The sequence below is a fragment of the Polypterus senegalus genome, chromosome 5 (genome assembly GCF_016835505.1).
Source record: "Polypterus senegalus isolate Bchr_013 chromosome 5, ASM1683550v1, whole genome shotgun sequence".
NCBI classification, from domain to species: Eukaryota; Metazoa; Chordata; class Cladistia; order Polypteriformes; family Polypteridae; genus Polypterus; species Polypterus senegalus.
The window spans coordinates 145,645,759-145,667,650 of record NC_053158.1 but is presented as its reverse complement, the minus strand read 5'-3'; the positions used below and the strand labels follow the sequence as shown (position 1 = coordinate 145,667,650).

The window sequence follows — 21,892 nt, the reverse complement described above, 5'->3', positions numbered from 1 at the left end:
TTTAGTTATGTTAAACTAAAAATATGCTTCTTAGTTGCAATTGATGAGTGTTAAATTCTTCATAAACATATTTTCCACAAAAAATATGTAAGGTGTCATGCATTCTCTCTCTTTTTTCTGATCCATTAAAGCAGATATATATTTATAGGGTCCATTCAGAAGCCTGGCAATCCTTGTGTTTAATCTGTGTAAATGTAAGGGGGGATCCTCCCCACCAGGAGCTGCACCAAAACTCTACCAAATTAATTCAAAGCCCCTCTGGTTTGGAATTTCTGACTTGGACGCTGTAATAATGTACTATCCTCTGTGCTAGTACAAAGCAGCTGCTATAGGAAGAAAGCTCCCATTCCGGTCTACCTGTCCTTGGAAAAAGAATAGTTAAATAATGGACAATTTTGGAAAATAATAATTAAAAAAATAGCAACAGAATTTATAGTACATTCCTTCACTCAAGTCTAATATGATTAGTTCATTCACATCAACGATAATTGTGCTGCTACAGCAGCCCGTGTTAATATTGTTATTAAACTGTTTAGTACGTTCCTACCTCCACCCCCATTTAATTAATACATTTGGTATGTCCCTAGCTCCCTTTTGCTATTGGCGCCGCTTTCGTTTTTACTTTAGTTCCCACCATATTGTATTTAGGTTAAGGAAATTATTGTCCTTTTACCTTCAAGTTATCAATGGTTTTACGTCCTAATACTTGTATTACTTATGGCAAGAAATCTACATTAAAGTATACGGACTCTCAGCCTTGACTTCTTGGTGAGTAAACTATCTGTCCACGTTCACTACAACCAGTTGGGCGACGCACACTCCGTACAGATTTGGTCTTGGGAGAGAAGCCTCACTAATACGGCGTTCAGGGACAGAATAGTAAAAGGATGGATTTCTAATGCCTGATCGTGTCAAGCCCGGGGCTAAGCAAAGAACTGTTCCTTAAGTACTTGTCATCGTTATACCTAAAACGCTGAACCCTTTAAACGCTACTAGTCAAGGACAGCTAAAACGGAGACTGTTTTTGTCTTCGTTCAGTTTACTTAGTAATTTTACTTTCAATTTCCATGCAGTTTAAGGGCTCTGTACAAATATCATTGTTTATTGACTCACTGCGTAGCGAAGGAGCTGGAACTTTCGCGCGAACACTAGTGATGGGTCGTTCTTGAACGATTCGTTCATTTTGAACGAATCTTTAATGTGACTCGGGAAGAACCAGTCTCGTAGGAGTGATTCGTTCAGTCGCGCATGCGCATTTGCGCAACTTCCTATAGTTTCTGTATTGGAATTGATTCACTTGTTTCGAGTCTTCGGGTTTTTCGAGTCGTTCATCACGTGACAGGCCCATAAGCTTAACCTATGCAGTCTGAGCCGGAAACAGAATTGAACGAAATGACTCGAAAAATGATTCGTTCATTTTGCTGAACGTGACTCAAAGATCCGAGTCGGTAAAATGATCCGAACTTCCCATCACTAGCCGACACCACTGCGCCGCTGTTTTGCTGAACTTTCCGTGACCCCTGCGTGCTCGCTCTCGGCTCGGCCCCGCCCAGTGCTCCTCATCGCTGTATGTCTCAGCAGGAATCAGCGGATTCACTAGAATTGGAGTCCCAGGAAGCAAAAGGTGAATTACTCCCACCTGAAGATGATATTGGGATAGAAGGTGAACTGTCTGCCCGACCTAAATGCACAGTTAAGCTGTCTTTAAAAATCAGAGAAGGGTTTGAAAGTCAAAGGATAGAAATGTCAAACAGACTTTTAGATTTATGGAGCAGAACTATTCATTGCATTGCCATTGCTGATGATGCCAGTGACAGTCCAGAGCAATTAAAGGACTGGTTTGCAAGATTTAAACATACCTATGATAACTATAAAAGACATTTTGAGAAGTATTATGCCTTTTTGTCAAATATAAACATGGAAGAAGCATTACAGGAGTTAAATAGCATTACTCTCCTTGATCAGCAAAGGCACATCACATTTCTTGAAGTCAAGTCAAGGTTAAAAAATAGGATAAGGCAGTTTAATGATACTGCATCCTGCTATTCTGTCTCGTCTAGGCACTCTAGAAAATCATTTAGATCTCTACGATCAAATTCCCAGAGATCAGACTTAAGCAACCAACTGGTTTTAGCCCGTGCAGAAGCAGAGGCAGCTAAGATTCAGACTACTTTTATTAAAAAGGAAGCAGCCCTTCAGGCAGAAGCAGCTTGCATGCAAGCAGAGGTAGAGGTCCTCCAAACGCAACGAGAGGAGGCAGCAGCTTTGGCCAAATTGAATATTTTGGAAGAGGCCATAGAGGAAGAGGACGAAGTCAACCATCCCCTCAGGTTGACCACCACAGAAGATCCCGTAAAACGAACTTCCCAGTTTGTCTTAGATCAGAATACTGACAATGCCTTTAAGTCCACAATAGAAAGCGTTACATACAATACCCCAGCACATAACCTGCCAGAAGATGCCACACCACCCAGTAGGGAAAACCACTCTAATCCACACCCCATTGCGAGTACCATGAATTCCCGCAAGTATTCAAAACTCATAACACCTACTGATGCACTGCCAAGACCTTTCCCAGATATAGATAATCAGAATTTAGTTAAACCTCCCAGGAAATGCTATATGCTTCCAGAAATTCAGTTTTCTTTAATGAGTCATGTCGTAAGACACCCGGGCTTTGGACAACCTGAGCTGAATCCATCTGCAACTCCATTTACCCCACTAGTACCTAAGCATGATCCAGATGCCATCAGCTACAGTAATCCGCAAGGAATACCTATAGGCATGAAATCAGAAAGAGCTGAAATATCAGACTTTGCAAGGTACATGATCCGCCGAGAACTCATCAATACTGGTCTCACAAGGTTCAATGACCTCCTAGAAAACTATAGGAGCTGGAGTTCCACATTTAACACAGCAATCCACGACTTAGACATCTCACCCATGGAAGAACTAGATCTACTGGCGAGATGGCTTGGCCCGCAATCGACAGAATATGCTAAAAGACTTAAAAATGTCCATATAAAAACAGTCCATCCACAGGCCTCACCCTTGTCTGGGAGAAACTAAACCAAACATATGGAAGCCCTGAGGTCATTGAGCTTTCCTTATTCAAAAAACTACACGACATTCCTAAACTGTCCAACAAGGATGACTACAAGCTTTTGGAACTTAGTGACCTTCTACTTGAACTTGAGATTGCTAAAACAGATCCACATCTACCCGGTCTCAGTTATTTAGATACTGCTCATGGTGTTAACCCCTTGGTGGCAAAACTGCCATATCATCTTCAAGAGAAGTGGACTTTGGCGGGTTCCAAGTACAAGCAGCAGCATCAAGTATCCTTTCCACCTTTCTCCTTTTTCTCAGAATTTGTTAGACAGATTGCCAAGGCCAAAAATGATCCAAGCTTCTCAATGAACAAAGCACACGTGCCAAGCTCAACAACAGCAAGGTATGAGAACTAGAGTGCTAGACACAAGGACCTAAGGAGCACTATTTCCGTTCGTAAAACTGGAATCTCAGACAACACATCAACTGCCAGTAAGGATGTGACAGAAGAGAAAACTGACGATCCCAACCATTACTGCCCAATACATAAAAAACTGCACCCTCTAAAGAAGTGTCGTGCTTTCAGAGAGAAGCCCATGCAAGAGCTCAGGGAATTTCTTCAAAGGCATGAAATCTGCTACAGGTGTTGTGCTTCAATGGAGCACTTTGCCAGAGAATGTAAGGCCACTATTCAATGCTCTGAGTGTGGCAGCGACCAGCATGTTACTGCGCTCCATCCAGATTCCCAAGAGGACTCTATCCCCTTCTCCAGGCATGGCGGGGAGAGCTCTGAACAAATGCCAAGGCCAGTATCATCTAAATGTACCGAGGTATGTGGAGAAGGACTTTGTGGAAGATCCTGTGCCAAAATATGCCTTGTAAAGGTGTTCCACAAGGAACAACCAGAGAAGGCCATTAAAATGTATGCTATTTTAGACAAACAGAGCAATCGTTCACTTGCAAATCCAGAGTTTTTTGACCTGTTCAATCTAAAAGGGGAACTCTTCACCCTATACCCTAGGCACATGTGCAGGCCTAGTGAATGCTACAGGAAGAAGAGCAGATGGTTTTATTGTGGAAGCGGTGCGAGGGAACAGTTTCCACTCCCTACGCTGATTGAATGTGACCAGTTACCAAGTGACAGGGAGGAGATCCCCACGCCTGAAGTAGCACGGTGCCATCCTCACCTGAAGCATATAGCCAACTATGTCCCTCCTCTTGACAAGAATGCTAACATCTTGCTTTTGCTGGGCAGAGACATTCTAAGAGTCCATAAGGTACGTCAACAGTGTAATGGCCCAAATGATGCCCCTTATGCCCAGAGACTTGATTTAGGTTGGGTCATTGTGGGAGATGTCTGCATAAATAAAACACGCAGACCTTGTAGCATCCATTCTTATAAGACAAGTGTGATTGGAAAGGGGCGCGTCTCTTACTTCAGACAATGCCCATGCCACTATTTCGTGAAAGAGAGACCTAATCTGTACACACAGGTATTTGATAACATACAAGAGCTCGGTATGGTTATGCCTGAAGACGATCTTGGTCATACAGTTTTCCAGACCACCAGCGACGACAACAAGGTAGCTCCTTCTGTTGAAGATAAGGAGTTCATCAAAATTATGGACCAGGAATTCTGTAAACATAGTTCTAACAGTTGGGTAGCTCCATTACCCTTCCACAATCCAAGGCCCATTCTTCCCAATAATCGTGAGCAAGCGGTATCAAGATTTGCTTCACTTAAGAGAACACTGAAGAACCAGCCAGAGATGAAAGAGCATTTCATAACATTCATGCAGAAAATACTGGACAACAATAATGCCGAACCAGCTCCACCATTGAAGAAAGGTGAAGAATGCTGGTATCTTCCATCCTTTGGCATATACCATCCTCACTAGCCAGGACAAATTAGAGTAGACTTTGATTCAAGTGCACAGTACAGAGGCATATCTCTCAACAACGTACTTTTAACAGGTCCGAACCTAACTAACAACCTTATCGGAACGCTTATACGGTTCAGGAAGGAACCTATTGCGGTGACAGCTGACATCCAACAGATGTTTCATTGTTTCATCGTTAAGAAAGATCATCGAAACTACCTCAGGTTTCTCTGGCACCATAACAATGACATCAGTGATGAAGTCATAGACTACCGTATGAGAGTCCATGTTTTTGGAAACAGCCCATCCCCGGCAATAGCAACATATGGGCTTAGAAGAACAGCTAGAGAAGGAGAGGAAGAATATGGCTCAGATGCCCGAGAGTTTGTAGAAAGAGACTTCTATGTAGATGATGGACTTAAATCCTTGCCAACAGCCGAAGAAGCCATCGATTTGGTCAAGAGAACCAAACTGCTCTTATCTCAGGCCAACCTTAGGCTTCATAAGATAACCTCCAATAGCAACAATGTGATGAAGGCCTTCCACCCTGATGACCATGCAAAGGATTTGAAGGACTTAGACCTAAGAGTGGATGTACCACCTATCCAACGAAGCCTTGGCCTACACTGGGAAGTGACTTCTGACACTTTTACTTTCCAAGTTTCACAAACCGAAAGGCCATTTACCAGACGTGGAATCCTGTCTGTAGTAAACAGCCTGTATGACCCCCTAGGTTTTGTGACTCCTGTGACCATTCAGGGAAGGGCAATACTTCGGCAGCTCACTGATGGGGAGAGAGATTGGGATGCACCATTACCATTGAACATAAGGCCAAAATGGGAGATGTGGAAGGAATCCCTAAAGGATTTAGAACAGCTTCACATCCCATGTTGTTATTTCTCTGCTTCACTGACATGTCAAAATAGAGAAATCCATGTCTTTTCAGATGCATCCACAGAAGCCACAGCTACAGTGGCCTACCTTAAGGCAACTGATCCTGAAGGACAAACCCATGTAGGGTTTCTGCTGGCAAGGGCCAAACTGGTTCCAAGACCTGCACATACCATCCCCAGACTTGAATTGTGTGGTGCGACATTAGATGTAGAAATGGCCGACTTCCTATTGAATAAGATGGACACTAAAATTGATGTTATCAAATTTTATACAGACAGTAAAGGTCGTGCTGGGTTACATATATAACCGCACCAAGAGATTTTATGTGTATGTTGCCAACAGAGTAGAGCGTATAAGGAAGACCAGCAAACCAGAACAATGGCAGTATATTCCGTCTGACATGAACCCTGCAGACATTGCTACGAGATCAGTCCCAGCTGTTCTTCTCACCAAGTCTTCCTGGTTCTCGGGACAAGAGTATCTATACCTTTTACAAGACCGCAGAAGATGGCAAGTACAAATACCTAACCTTCAAGAAGGGGATTTGGTCTTACTAAAGGATCACCAAGCTCATCGGATCGATTGGCCCATGGGTCTCATTGTAAAGACCATGCCCAGTGATGACGGAAGGGTCCACAAGGTTGAAGTAAAGACTGCCAGGTATGGGACTGTCAAGACCTTCTTCAGACCAGTCACCGAAGTTGTCCTGTTACTTCGTCACAAAGACCAATTCAGTCCCACCATGGCTGATGTACCGTTAACTTTCAGGAGGTCACACCAATCTCTACCATCTTCAGTTATAAAGGTTTTACTTGTGACTATTGAATCTGAGAACTCATTTAAAGGTTTATTGTTGATTGTGGCTGTTGTTGTAATGTTAATATTCAAGATTAATGGTGCTATCTGATGATACCAGACGGGGAGTGTGCTGCTACAGCAGCCCGTGTTAATATTGTTTTTAAACTGTTTGGTATGTTCCTACCTCCACCCCCATTTAATTAATACATTTGGTATGTCCCTAGCTCCCTTTTGCTATTGGCACTGCTTTTGTTTTTACTTTAGTTCCCACCATATTGTATTTAGGTTAAGGAAATTATCGTCCTTTTACCTTCAAGTTATCAATGGTTTTACGTCCTAATACTTGTATTACTTATGGCAAGAAATCTACATTAAAGTATACGGACTCTCAGCCTTGACTTCTTGGTGAGTAAACTATCTATCCACGTTAACTACAACCAGTTGGGCGACGCACACTCGTACAGATTTGGTCTTGGGAGAGAAGCCTCACTAATACGGCGCTCGGGGACAGAATAATAATGCTTCTTTAATGTGGCTATCATGGCATTGCACACGCTTGATCTGGTAAGGCTTTGCTAACACAGAGAATATCTGTGTTAACACATAATTTGGGAAATTATACAAGTGTAGATTCTAATTTAGGATTTCATTAAAAAAGGTGCTAGGGATATTCAATTGCTGTAAATTATTACGTGTATAAATTTCATATTTTCATCATGTTAAAAGACCAAATCAAGTATGAATTAATAGGAAATATTTGTTTTCTGTTGTTTTTAAACATTAGGAAAATTAATTCTATAGTTGTCAATACAATAATCTACTTTCAAGCTCTTATATTACAAAATATATTTTATTCAATGTCTAGATATGAGAAGGAGGTGGTTGCTATCTATACCTTACCTTCTGTCTGTTTCTCCACCCAAGAATTGATGTTTTGCCTGGCCGACTCTGAAGAAGTGATGAAATCTACACCTTCAATTTCTGAATGGTACAGCATCCTAGTTTCATCAAGGTAATCCTGCATGAAAGGGTTGGTATTTCCATGAGGTATATGATATATCCATGTTACAAGTAAAATAAATTTGATTTAAGACACAAAACCTAAACATTATTTTTTTGTAATGGGTGACATTACTGATACCCGTATTTATATAAAATAAAATCAATATGTTTCATGCAGCTCTTTTTGACTTTTCTCTGCTCACTTAAAAAGTCCTGCTGTTGATAAAACTGAATTTATATTTAAAGATGTTGAAAGACAAATCCAAATTAGAAATTCGAAAGTAAGTAAAAATAAATAAAAAACATCAAATGGTGTTGTAGGCAAACACACAACCAGTGAAAGACAACATAAGATGAACTGTACCTGGTAAGAAGAAGTTGGAGAGAGTATAGGTTATTTCATGAAGCTAGCTTATGAAGGCAAGATTTTACTGAGTAATTCCTGCTTCAATTAGCCTCGTATCACAAACGAGTGTCAGTCAGTTCCACAAACCCCAGGTATTTCTGGTTAACTCATGATGGCATAGGTATTCTACAGTTACGTGAGCATTAATGACATTATGCAGTCATGACAAATGACTGTGGAGAACATCTGTCATGACTCAAAAAGCACAGAGGAGACTAGTACATCCACAGATTTAACTCCATTGCTAGACATATTCGTTATGACAATATTAAGCCAAAAAAAAAAAAACAAAATGACTACGCAAATATGCACAATGTTTTACATTAAAGTTTTGTGGTTCCAGTTACAGTATCTAAAATATTACTTCCCTGCTTTGGGGAAATTGGTGTATATGAAGAATGGAATAAATCTGAAATGCACCCAATCTTCTACACAGTCATTCCAAGTACATCTTACTGCAGCCCATGGAACGGGGAGGGCCTAGACATTAGTGACACACAAATCCCAGTGTTTCTTATTTCCACAGATGATGCTGCTGCAATTAGATTAGGTTCTAATTACAGGCTACTGGCAGGTTGTGGCTTAACCAGTAGACTGCAATAAGCTTACAGATATAAATGCTTTACTTGCTTCATCCAGACACATGAATGGAGCCGTCATCTTGGAGCAAACACCTTCTCATTTTAAAGGAGCACAAGCTGTGTCAATTTTACCTGTGTCTTTTTAAATACCTCAGAACTGTGCAGCCTGTAAATAAAAGAGGAAGAGGAACATGCAGACCAGGTAGAAAAGGGCCATTTTTCACAACTGTGTGTGTTTTACGTTTATTACTACTTTTGCATTTTCTATTAACAGTATTCCTTGGAATAGTTGTCAGACTAAAAATAAAGGCAAAAGCAGCAGTATACTTATATTTGGATTTGTATAAAATGTATTCATGCCAAAATAGTTATTAAAGATTCATTGTCTATAAAGATTCATTGTCTATTGTGTGGACATTATAATAACAAATAACATTTTATTTTTAGGTCCTGATACAGCTGAGCTCTGTTTTTTAGTGTTATCATATATATTTACATATTATCATTAATATGTGCAAAAGTATATTGTTTCAAGGATTATTAATAGTTACAAGATTGGAAGAGATTGTATTAAAATTACCTGCTCAAAGTGTAGAGTGACATTTTTATATCATTCAATAATAGTTCTTACAATAGATTGTAATGACCCAGGGGTGTCAGAGATGGAGGAATGATTTTTGCTCTTTGGACAATGTTGGTTATAATTAGCCCCGAATAGGACCACTGGTTTTTTCAGTGGCTGGACCCACTACTGTTATTATCAGCTGCTCCTCCATGTTGCAAATGTTTGCTGTGACTCAACATGCTCTAAGCTCTTTAATCCGTATGCCTGCGCATACTTGCTGTCTCACTTGGGGTTGCAAGCAGTCAGTTTGTCACACTAACACAAGACCAGGGTCCGCAACTGAGACTCACCAGTGGCCACACACAGACCGATGGACTTAACAGCAGGGAGATGCATCTTAAGTGCTTCTTTAAGTGCTCTGTCTGCTGATTAGCTTTTCTAAGAACTCAGATGCTAACACACTAGTTACATTTAAGTGTGTTTAAGAAATGCAAGGAATAAGTATGACGTGCACTTGACTTCTTACTTAACCAGTAATAAGTTATCATAACCTCTGCCAGATAAAACTGCAAACATCCACATCATCTACTCAATTTTAGCAGTATCTTCACACATAAAATCAACTTACAACACAGCTCCAGTTTATAACGTGTTTATGTACTTACCTTTGCAAAGATTAATGTCTTCTCTCCAAATAAACGATTTGCTAGGCGTAGTGCAGATGTTGAATCCTTGTTGTTAATACTGGAGAGCTGGTTGCTAAATTCAGAGTGAACAGTTTTGATTTTGCTGAAATGTAACACCTAAAAAACAAAAGAAAGAAAGAAAGACAGACTGTCTGTGGGTAATAAGATGAAAAAAAATTAAAAAGATGTAGGAATGGAAATAATATAATAATAAACTTATTATTTCTAGATCCAATGCATATTTGTGACAACAAAAGGGAAGCATGGAGAACAGTTTTCTTTTATCGAAACTCAAAGAGAATGCATTCACTAAGTTTTTATATTTTTATTTTCTGTTGGAGCCCCATGACACAGACAGGACTGGCTATGATGTTTTTTTTTTTAATTTATACAAAACGTTTCACTTTACAGCACAATTGTGCAAAGCAAATGATCTTTGTAAAGGAATTACCAACTTAAAAAATATCAATCATATCCTTTACGAATAACTAAAATAGGTTTAAACAGGAGCTGCGGTCAGGAATACACATTGCAGTTTACCTTGTCTTTCTTTCTTATGAACTGTATTTAGTCACTCAAAAATTAAGCAGAGTAAATTTCTTTTTGTAAGATATTGCTATCAAGACCTTTACTGACATTGATTTCCTTCTGATACTTCTAGTACTGATTGGTAGGCTGTGTCACATAACTAAGGACCAGAGGAGTAAGCTTTATGTAGAATAAAAGGCCTATTTTGTTAAAGTTTGTTCCAAATTCATATCATTACTTAATTACAGTCATTTTGAATTTCAAACAGTAAACTCTTAAATTAAAATCAAAAACATCATAAACAATAAAATGAAAAGAAAAAAATGCAAACAAAAAGCCTAATACAAAAAGTAAAACAAAAAACTGTACAATTCACACAAAGAAGGCAGTTACAGATAAGAAGATAAACACAAATCAAAATGTACAAGAAAAGTGACAACACTTTAATGAATTATATATGCTTTTGTATCAACACTGAATACATCCTTCATGCATGCTCACCTGTTCCATCTGTGCAGCAGTGTTACCTCGTGCTCCTAAAAGAACCATAGCGAGAGCAGTGGAGATGTTTAATGGTGAAAAGAAGATATTACCACTGTTAGTCTCACTTAACTTCTTAAACAGGTCCAGGGAGAACTGAGAATTTGCTTCACTCAGAGACTCCATAACTTGGGGTTAGAACGAATCTGTCAAATAATTTAACACAAAGCAATGTGTCAATTGTCGCTAAATTAATTATTTGCTCTGCACAGTTTCCAAAAAAATATATTTCAAAGAAGCAAAATAATAACATGTCTAAACAATGCAATTTGGTAATAAAGGCTTCAAAAAAAGAAAAAAACTTTTTAAGAATAAAGGAGTTAGACACTTTTAGAAAATAAAAATGTTTGCAATCACTAAATGTCATCAACAGTTTAAAAAAATGCAAGGAGTGCTGGTTGAGAATGTATAAAAATATCTTCCCTACATTGAAATTCAGTTGTTAAATGCCCGATGAATTTAATTTATTCTTAATTTCAAGTAATACTATAAATTTCACAGTAGTGTGGTAAAGATGATCATGTTAGACTGGATACAAAGCAATAGTCCTCCATCCTTCATTAATCCATAAAGATCTTTAAAAAAAAAAAAACTAGCAACTTTTTTTAACAGCAGTATTGATTAATCAAGAGGCTAAAACAGGAGTCTGGTAGGGTATTGGTCAAAGACATAATGGAAACATGTGTCATGGGTAAGCAGGCATTTGAAGACATCTCCAAGATACATTTTTGCCAATAAGACAAAAACAGATGTGTAACATACTGTATAACTTAATTAGCCCATATCTGGAAAAAAACTTAATATATATATATATCCATTCAATGCCCGTTTCCTGTACCCTCTAACTGTCATTCCATATGGAGCCAAGACTTTCATCTTGTGTCACCTAGATCTACATTCACTTTCTCTTTCTTTAAAAATAGATGTCCCAGCTTTATGAATGGAAAACCTCCTCAGGGAATCAGACAGGGAAGCCTTACCAAATTTGGGAGGAGATGGGGGTGCTATTGCTGATGCAACATTTCTTCTCAATTTAGAAGGACGTCAGCTGGATGATGAACGACCTTACTTCCGGCTCTCCGTCATTAAACCCCACCTCTTCCGGGAGCCAGTACGTTAAAACTGCCAATGCACCCGAAGGAGCCAATTAATTAGTCTTGGACTTGACAGCAGTTGAATTAGTTATACTCAGGAGCGCACCTTCCTTTTCTGTTTTAGTACACATTTATTTTTTCTCTTTTGACAATTATCAACTGCTGGGCTTAAATGGGAGTTTTGTTTGACTCCTGCATTTTATTCACAGTGTGTCTGTAAGAAACAACTTTCCTTTGTGTAGACTGGTTTCATTTAGAAAAATTCTATGCTTAAGAAATGTGAACTACAACTAGAAACAGACTCTTCAAAACCAAAAACAGCTTGAAATTTGGTGTTTAGGTAAATAATTTCAGCCATCAAAATTATATTTGGGTTTGGTTTTTACCAAGAGGTTATTATAAAATTCTATAAAAAAACAAATATATTACTTTGTGTACTGTACTAATACAAACCGGATTCCAAAAAAGTTGGGACACTATACAAATCGTGAATAAAAACTGAATGCAATGATGTGGAGGTGCCAACTTCTAATATTTTATTCAGAATAGAACAGAAATCACGGAAGAAAAGTTTAAACTGAGAAAATGTATCATTTTAAGGGAAAAATATGTTGATTCAGAATTTCATGGTGTTAACAAAGCCCAAAAAAGTTGGGACAAGGCCATTTTCACCACTGTGTGGCATCTCCCCTTCTTCTTACAACACTCAGACGTCTGGAGACCGAGGAGACCAGTTTCTCAAGTTTAGAAATAGGAATGCTCTCCCATTCTTGTCTAATACAGGCCTCTAACTGTTCAATCGTCTTGGGCCTTCTTTGTCGCACCTTCCTCTTTATGATGCGCCAAATGTTCTCTATAGGTGAAAGATCTGGGGCCTCATGTATAACGCCGTGCGTAGAACTCGCACTATAACATGGCGTAAGCACAAAAGCCAAATTGTGTTTACGCACAGAAAAATCCAGATGCAGGAATCTGTGCGTACTCCAACTTCCACGTTCTTCCGTTACATAAATCCCGATCAGCGTGAAAACTAACGCCGCACGCCGCATTATGTAACGCCCCAAATCCTCCCAGAATTACGCCTCTTTGAATATGCAAATCAATATAAATCGCCCTTAAGCGCAGCCTTCTGTGAAAAGACAATGGGAAAAGCACGGGGAAAATAAGAATTTCAGCGAATACCAAGTGGAGGCAAAGGAAAAACATACTATTTGTTCAAATAAACCGTGGTATCATCAACAAAATGAAGCTGATCGAGTGACATAGCATGTTGGAGAAACTTGAAAGTTCACATTCACAAATCGCACAGTGCCGGAAATAAAAAAAGAAGTCACATATCAAAGTTGCCGTGAAAAGAAGAGTTGTAGCCCACTGTCTGAGTGTCATATGAAAGTTTATTAGGTACAGAGAAAAAAGGCACACGGTGGGGAAAAAGCACGAAATGTCAACTTCAATCTCGACATTTCCACTTTAATCACGTAGTTTAATTTTGTCATTTAGTAGAACATTATAAACTTCATCTTAAAATCGTTTAATTAACCAGTTTCTCAAATCACATCGTAATTAAAGTAGCACGTTAAATGCTTTGTTTTGTATTTGATCTTCTACTCATATGTGATCTATGTGTGTGAATCACTACTTGCTTCTTAAACTGGCTCTCTTCCTCCAACTGGACACAGAGTCCATTACATTTGTGATATTACAGCTCTCTGAATAACTAAAATACTGAGATGTATACGTGATGTCATTTTCATGATGATAGGAGCTAAAGCACATTATTAAACATGTGTTTCATGAGCCTCGTGCTCATGACACAAGCATTTATCTTTTGTCGAAATTTGTCGCTGCGTTTTTAGCTGTGTTGTTATTTTCTCTCTCTGTTTTATATTCAATATATATTGGCGTAGCCGTCACTGCAGTCAGTGCTTTTCTTTCCCTAAGTAATCGATCGCCATACAATCAGCTCTGTAATAGACGTTAAGCCATCTGTAAGCTTAGCGCCGATTCTTCAAAACATTTAAAGAACATTGAAATATCTTCGTAGTACATGTTTAATTATTCTATCCTTCACGACACTCCCAGTGAAGAATATAGATTATTTAAATGAAGTTAAAGTTTTGTGTATAATTTAACAAACATATTTTGCTGCATTTCACCTTAAAAATGATATCGTCATCATATGTAAATACGCGCTTTATAAAGTGGCCCAGGTTGTGAGATATTATAACTGTAGTGCAAGTTTACAGTGGGGTGATTGTACTTATAAGTACAAACCGTTCTACAAGGAGCAATTGATTGAGTGCATTTAAAGTTCTTGGGATTAAACTGTTTCTGAACCGCGAGGTCTGTACAGGAAAGGCTTTAAAACGTTTTGCAGTGGCTGAGACAGCGTGTCCTTAAAGCTGTATACCGATAATTCTCTTTCCGATCAGCTGCTGCTGTGATTCACACACAGATACAGTGATATAAATACTCCGAGTGAGAGTGCAGTGAGAGTAATATGGAAAAAGATGATCCGCTGTGGCAACTCCTAACGGGAGGAGCTGAAAGAAGAAGAAGAAGTAGTGAGAGCAGTTATGGTATTTGGAATACTATGGCTGTTCCCTGGACCATTATATTGTTACGAGTTAATTACAATCAGATGCATTACACTAATAAACAATATGCAGTTAGTTTCTGTGTATTTATAAAGCTGTGTCATGAAAATAATGAGTAATCACACAGGAACAATACCATTGCTTTGACGCTGGGTGCCGCCAGTTTGCAAAACCGAGCGGAGAACTTGCGTACGACAAGGCATGAGGTACCGTGGAAAAGTGCGTGGCTTTACGCCAAGTGTAGGTTTTATACATCGCGATTTGAATGTGGAAAAGTTCTTACGCAACATTTCTGTGCGTACGCACCGTTTATACATGAGGCCCCTGGACTGCAGACTGGCCATTTCAGTACCCGGATCCTTCTCCTACGCAGCCATGATGTTGTGATTGATGCAGAATGTGGTCTGGCATTATCTTGTTGAAAAATGCAGGGTCTTCCCTGAAGGAGATGACGTCTGGATGGGAGCATATGTTGTTCTAGAACCTGAATATATTTTTCTGCATTGATGGTGCCTTTCCAGACATGCAAGCTGCCCATGCCACACGCACTCATGCAACCCCATACCATCAGAGATGCAGGCTTCTGAACTGAGCGTTGATAACAACTTGGGTTGTCCTTGTCCTCTTTGGTCCGGATGACATGGTGTCCCAGATTTCCAAAAAGAACTTTGAATCGTGACTCGTCTGACCACAGAACAGTCTTCCATTTTGCCACACTTCATTTTAAATGATCCCTGGCCCAGTGACAACGCCTGAGCTTGTGGATCTTGCTTAGAAATGGCTTCTTCTTTGCACTGTAGAGTTTCAGCTGGCAACGGCGGATGGCATGGTGGATTGTGTTCACTGACAATGGTTTCTGGAAGTATTCCCGAGCCCATTTTGTGATTTCCTTTACAGTAGCATTCCTGTTTGTGGTGCAGTGTCGTTTAAGGGCCCGGAGATCACGGGCATCCAGTATGGTTTTACGGCCTTGACCCTTACGCACAGAGATTGTTCCAGATTCTCTGAATCTTCGGATGATGGTATACACAGTTGATGATGATAGATATAAAGTCTTTGCAATTTTTTGCTGGGTAACACCTTTCTGATATTGCTCCACTATCTTTCTGCACAACATTGTGGGAATTGGTGATCCTCTACCCATCTCAGAGAAGCTCTTTTAATACTCAATTATGTTGCCAATTGACCTAATTACTGTTTATTGGTCTTCCAGCTCTTCGTTATGCTCAAATTTACTTTTTCCAGCCTCTTATTGCTACTTGTCCCAACTTTTTTGGGATTTGTTGGTACCGTGAAATTTTGAATCAACATATTTTTCCTTTAAAATGATACATTTACTCGGATTAAATGTTTGATTTGTCATCTACGTTCTATTACAAATAAAATATTGACATTTGCCATCTCCACATCATTGCATTCAGTTTTTATTCACAATTTGTTTAGTGTCCCAACTTTTTTGGAATCCGGTTTGTACATGTAATTACATTATATTATCACTGAAATTTTTGAATAAGAACCAGTGTTTCAAAAATATTTAATGAGCAAAAATGTGATCACTGTCTTTGCTAAAAATTAAAAAAATCAAAACACTTCAGCTTTCAAAACTATATATATTATGCAATGTGTACATCTTCTGACTTTTGTTTCTCAAAATACTGATATCAATTCTGTTTTTCATATTCCAATAAAAACTGATAGCATTTCTGCTCTGCAGTAATGTCTCTAAGGTAGCTGTGGTTTATTTACACTTGTGACAAGAATGACACTTAGACATCATAAAGGTTTGGGTCAGCCATCCGTATAATGTGCCTTGGCTTCAAAAAGGTATTTTACTGCACATGTGGAGTCCAAAACAGAACTGCAATATTGATTAAAAAATGGCAGCTTTAAAGGCCAGTGAAGGAAGTGAGGTCATCAGGGCCAGAAGTGAAAACGACATCATCAAAAGTGTGGATGGAAGTGACGTCATCAACAATGCCGGAAGTGAAATTAATGTAATCAGAGGAGCCAGAACCCTGTGGGATTCCCCGAGAAAGGTCTGCAAGGGACCGAGAAAGACAGTTAGTGCACCCCACTGCCCTGGAATTGCCATTATTCAGGCCCTTTAGTTGACTCCTACTTGCACATGTGTGACACACTATAACTGGATGGAGGATGCTCTAATTGAGACCCTGTTGATGTCTCAACCAGTTTCCATTCTATAATTTACCACAGATGACAAGACTGCCGCAGAAGAATTGTTGCTCTTAGTGCCGTATTTAAAGGCATTCTTTCATAGTACTAGTAGTAGCATTGTCAGGTGTACAAAAAAAAAATTATTTACTTACTTTTTTGGCCCAAATAAGGGCATGAGCCGATACAATAATTCCATCAAAAAAACTCACATTGACAACAAAACCTAGAAGAAGCCCCACTCTGGACAGATACATAGACAGCTTCCAACATAGGGTCAAAACTGGCATCCTGGACTGAGAGCAGAGCCAGGTATACAATATCAGTTTACAAGAAAAGCATGCCATACATTCACTTAGGGAAAACACAGAGATCATTGTCAAACCAGCCGAAAAAGGGGGTGCCTTAGTAATTATGAACACATCTATTCAAGGCCAATATTACATCTTCTCCAGCAATGAAGAAGCAGAAAAGGAATTAAGTAAGCTGATCCTGACACTTTTTTTTAAATACAATAGTGAGTCACATCCTGTCATGGAATGGCAAGAAGATATCACCTACTGTCTGATCCACTTGCAACGATATGGGTACCATAATTATTCATCCTTTTCTCTTCTCAGACACTTTTTATGTTTTAATTACAATTATATGCGTATGTGCGGAAGAAATTAAAGTAGTTTTTTTTTTTTTACTATTCTAAAGGAGACTGTTTAACATCATACCTTTGGTTTATTGTTATTGTTGCATTAGGGTTTACTATGCTTATCCAGGACCACTTTTTAACACCATTCCCTGGGTTTATTATCTTAATATTTCAAGACTGTTGAAGATTATATATCCATATAGTATTTAGACTTTATCGGCAATAGATATCTGTACTTTTTAATCCTCAAACGCCGCTGCTGAGGGGCTTGCTTTGTTTTGGATGTGCTCTGTCTCTAGGTATGTCAGAGGACCGAGACTTTGTGAAGTGGGTTCCAGTCTCACGTGGAGAGTCAAAATGGGGGGGTGGGGGGGAGCAAACTATATCTAATCCATCCTTTTAATCCTTATAATTATAACTTCCAAAGTAACAATAGGCTGCATGGCAATAACTCATGGGAAAATTGGAAATTAAGGTTAAAGCTGTCTCACTTCCAGTTAAGTCTACAAAATGACATCAAAAATTCAGAATCAATGTCTGCATTATGGGACAGTTAACTTTGTGAGCTGGAATGTTAAAGGCCTGAATCACGAATTAAAGAGAAAGAAAGTATTCTCTCACCTAACAGGTTTAAACGCTAAAATAGTATTTTTACAGGAGACCTACTTACTAAGTAAGGATCAGTTCCGGCTGCAAAAAAAACTGGACTGGCCAAATGTTCCATTCCAGCTTTACGAAGAAAACTAGAGGTGTGGGAATTCTCATACATAGAGCAGTTTCATTTGTGGTATCAAATGTAGCATCTGATACTGAAGAGAGATATGTGATTGTCATGGGCAACTTACTTAACTGTAAAGTGATTCTGATAAATGTTTATGCACCCAGTCTCGATGATAAGGAATTAATGCAAAATGTATTTGCATCCATTCCCAATATGAACACTCATAAAATTATAATGGCTGGGGACTTTAATTGTGTTTTAAATCCACTCTTAGATAGGTCTCCTGTCACGGGGGATGACATCTAACACTGCAAAGACAGTTACACAGTTCTTAACTGACCACAACCTATCAGACCCCTGGAGGTTTCTAAACCCAAACTCAAGAACATATTCCTTCTACTCACCAGTGCATCATTGCTACTCAAGAATTAATTATTTCTTTATAGATAATTTCTTGCCTGCGATTAAATCTTGCAAGTACGACGCTATTGTTATTTACAACAATGCCCCTCAGATCTTGGAGCTAAAATCATTATGCCCCACACACTCATCTTACAGATGGCATCTTAACCCACTTCTATTAGCAGACGAGAACTGTACAGAATTTATATCCAAACAAATCAGTTTATTCCTAGACACAAATACATCCTCAGAGGTCTCTGCAGAAATATTCTGGGAAACTCTAAAGGCCTTCTTAAGAAGACAGATTATGTCAAATCTTTCCCACAGAAATAAATTAAAAACCAAGAAAGTATCAGAGCTAAGAAGCAAAATTACTAGAATAGAAGAAGAACATGCCAGGTGTCCAAGTGAGGCTCTTCATAGGAAAAGACAGGCTCTTCATTCAGAGCACAACCTCTTAATAACCAAAGAAACTGAACAACTCATTTTTAAACAAAGACATCATTACTATGAACATGGAGAGAAAGCTAATAAGCTCTTAGCTCAACAAATCCACAAGCAAGAAGTTTGCAAGGCAATCACAGCAATCACCAACACGAATGGAGACAAAAATCATTGCCCATAAAAAAATAATGCACACATTTAGAGACTACTTATATTCTGCCGAGTTTAAAGACAACGCACAATCTAATGCATTTCTGGATACATTACAGATACCACAAATTGATACTTTTAGTGCAGAGGAACTGGATAAACCGCTGGCGCTATCAGAATTACTAGATGCTATAAAGTCACTTCAAACTGGGAAAGCAGCAAGCCCTGATGGCTACCCTGTAGAATTTTATAAGAAATTCTCCACTCAGCTAGCTCCCCTCTTATTAGCAACATTTACAGAAGCCAGAAGCAATAAAATTTTACCTCAAACTTTTTGCCAAGTATTAATCACTGTCTTTCCTAAACAAAATAAGGACTTATTACAATGTGCATCATACAGACCAATTTCACTTCTGAATAATGATGTTAAGATACTCTCAAAAATCATAGCTAGAAGGATGGAGAAAGTGCTGCCTTCGGTAATATCACAAGATCAAATTGGATTTATTAAAGGCCGACACTTAGCTTCCAATCTTTGATGCCTGTTTATAAGTAATATATTCTCCAGCAAAGTCAAACACCCCTGAGGTATTATTATCACTGGATGCAGAAAAAGCATTTGACACGATTGAATGGAACTACCTTTTCACTACATTAGAGAAATTTAGGGTTGGCCCGAACATTTGTGCATGAATCAAACTACTGTATACCAATCTAGAAGCTTCAGTTTGTATTAACATTTGTTCAGACTACTTTAAACTAGAATGTGGTACCAGACAAGGATGCCCCTTGTCACTACTGCTATTTGCATTCGCCATTGAACCACTGGCAGTTCGCTGTCGAAATGCTTATCAGATAAAGGGGATTATCAGAGAAGGACTAGAACAGAAAATTTCTCTATATGCAGATGATATGGTACTGTATATATCAGACCCACAAAATTCTGTGCCTACAGTCCTAACAGCGCTTACAGAATTTTAAAAGATCTCTGGTTTCAGAATTAATCTGAATAAAAGTGTGCTCTTTCCAGTGAATTCTCAAGCATACAATATTAGATTGGACACCTTCCCTTTTATCATTGCAGGTCAGTTTAAATATTTAGGGGTAAATATCACAAGTAAATATAAACTTCTTTATCAACATAATTTTGCCGTCTATGGAAAAAATTAAGCAAGAATTGCATAGATGGTCAACTCTAGCTAGAAGAATTAATGTTGTTAAGATGAATATCCTTCCTAAACTTCTCTTTTTATTTCAAAACATTCCAATATACATCAATAAATCATTTTTAAGCAATTAGATTCAACCATAACCTCATTTATTTGGAACCCAAACCATCCACATATCCAAAGAGCGACTCTACAAAGACCGAAGGCAAAGGGTGGCAAGGCTCTGCCTAACTTTCAGTTTTATTACTGGGCCGCAAACATACAAGTTATAAAAACCTGAACACAAGTAGATGAACATACACAGGCTTGGTCCACAATAGAAATTAAATCCTGCAGTACTTCTTTATATTCCCTGATTTGTGCCTCAATAAATGCAAAGTTATCGCCAATACACCAATAACCCAATTGTGCTTCACTCACTCAGAATATGGAACCAATGTAGAAAGCATTTTAAGATGGAGAATCTTTTATCTGTAGCACCTCTGCATGAGAACCCCATTTTTCAACCCTCACAAACATATGCAGTTTTTAATATCTGGAAAACATTTGGGATTAAATTACTTAGAGATCTTTATATAAACAACATCTTTGCATCCTATGAACAATTACATTCCATATTTAACTTTACAGCAACACATTTCTTTCACTATCTTGACATTAGAAACTTTGTTAAAGAGAACCTGCCCGATTTTCCTCATATCGCACCCTCCTCTATGATGGAAAAATTTTTGCTCAGTTTCTAGGACTCAGATGGCATTTCTGCAATATATAAAATTATTTTACAGTCCCTCCTTTTCAAAGATCCAAGAGTACAATGGGAAAAAGATCTCTCACTCTACAAATCAGAAAAGGAGTGGAAGGTAGCAATGCATAGAATTCACTCAAGCTCCATATGTGCTAAGCATACATTTATTCAACTCAAAATTATATATCGAGCACATCTGTCTTGCTTAAAACTGTCCAAAATGGTTCCAGGGCAAGATCCAACCAGCGAACGATGCAATCAAGTTCCAGCCTCACTGGGTCACACGTTTTGGGCCTACACCAAATTAACATCATTCTGGACAAAAAAAATTTTAAGTACCTTTCAGACAGCCTTGGTATCACAATCCCTCCTAACCCATTAACAGCTGTGTTTGTTATTCTTCCAGATGGGCTTAAAGTCCACTATTGCCATGCAGACTTATTTTGCTAAACTGGAAGACTCCCAACTCTCTTCTTTTAAGTCAGTGGGTAACTGATGTTTTATACTATTTGAAATTAGAAAAAATCCAATTCTCAGTTAGAGGATCTGTGCAGAACTTTTTCAAAACCTGGCAGGATCTAATCAATATTTTAGGATAAGCTCTTAAAGCACTGAGGAAGTAATTCTCTTCGCATTTCTTTTACTTTTCCATTCATCTTTACCCGCCTATTAAACACGTCAATTTACATATGTTTACAAGCTTTAAGTTTTACTTCGTTGGCCACACTCTCTTTCTCAGGGGGTGGGGGATTTGGTTGATTTGTTTTCAATCCTATTTTTTGTGAAAATTGATCTATTTGTATGCAATGATTACAATAAAATCA

The 21,892-nt window shown here is 38.5% G+C and overlaps 1 protein-coding gene across 2 annotated transcripts in view; it reads right to left on the bottom strand.

The window, feature by feature from the left end:
* Positions 1–21,892, bottom strand: part of LOC120529558 (leukocyte elastase inhibitor-like) — an 80,627-nt gene that overhangs the window by 12,213 nt on the left and 46,522 nt on the right. For both annotated transcript variants that reach the window (XM_039753455.1, XM_039753454.1), the window contains exons 2-4: positions 10,893–11,077; positions 9,843–9,980; positions 7,524–7,641 (exon numbers count right to left, since the gene is read on the bottom strand). In XM_039753455.1, the coding sequence (XP_039609389.1) occupies positions 7,524–7,641; positions 9,843–9,980; positions 10,893–11,057 (421 nt within the window). In that variant the 5' untranslated portion in view covers positions 11,058–11,077. The remainder of the gene's footprint in view (positions 1–7,523; positions 7,642–9,842; positions 9,981–10,892; positions 11,078–21,892) is intronic.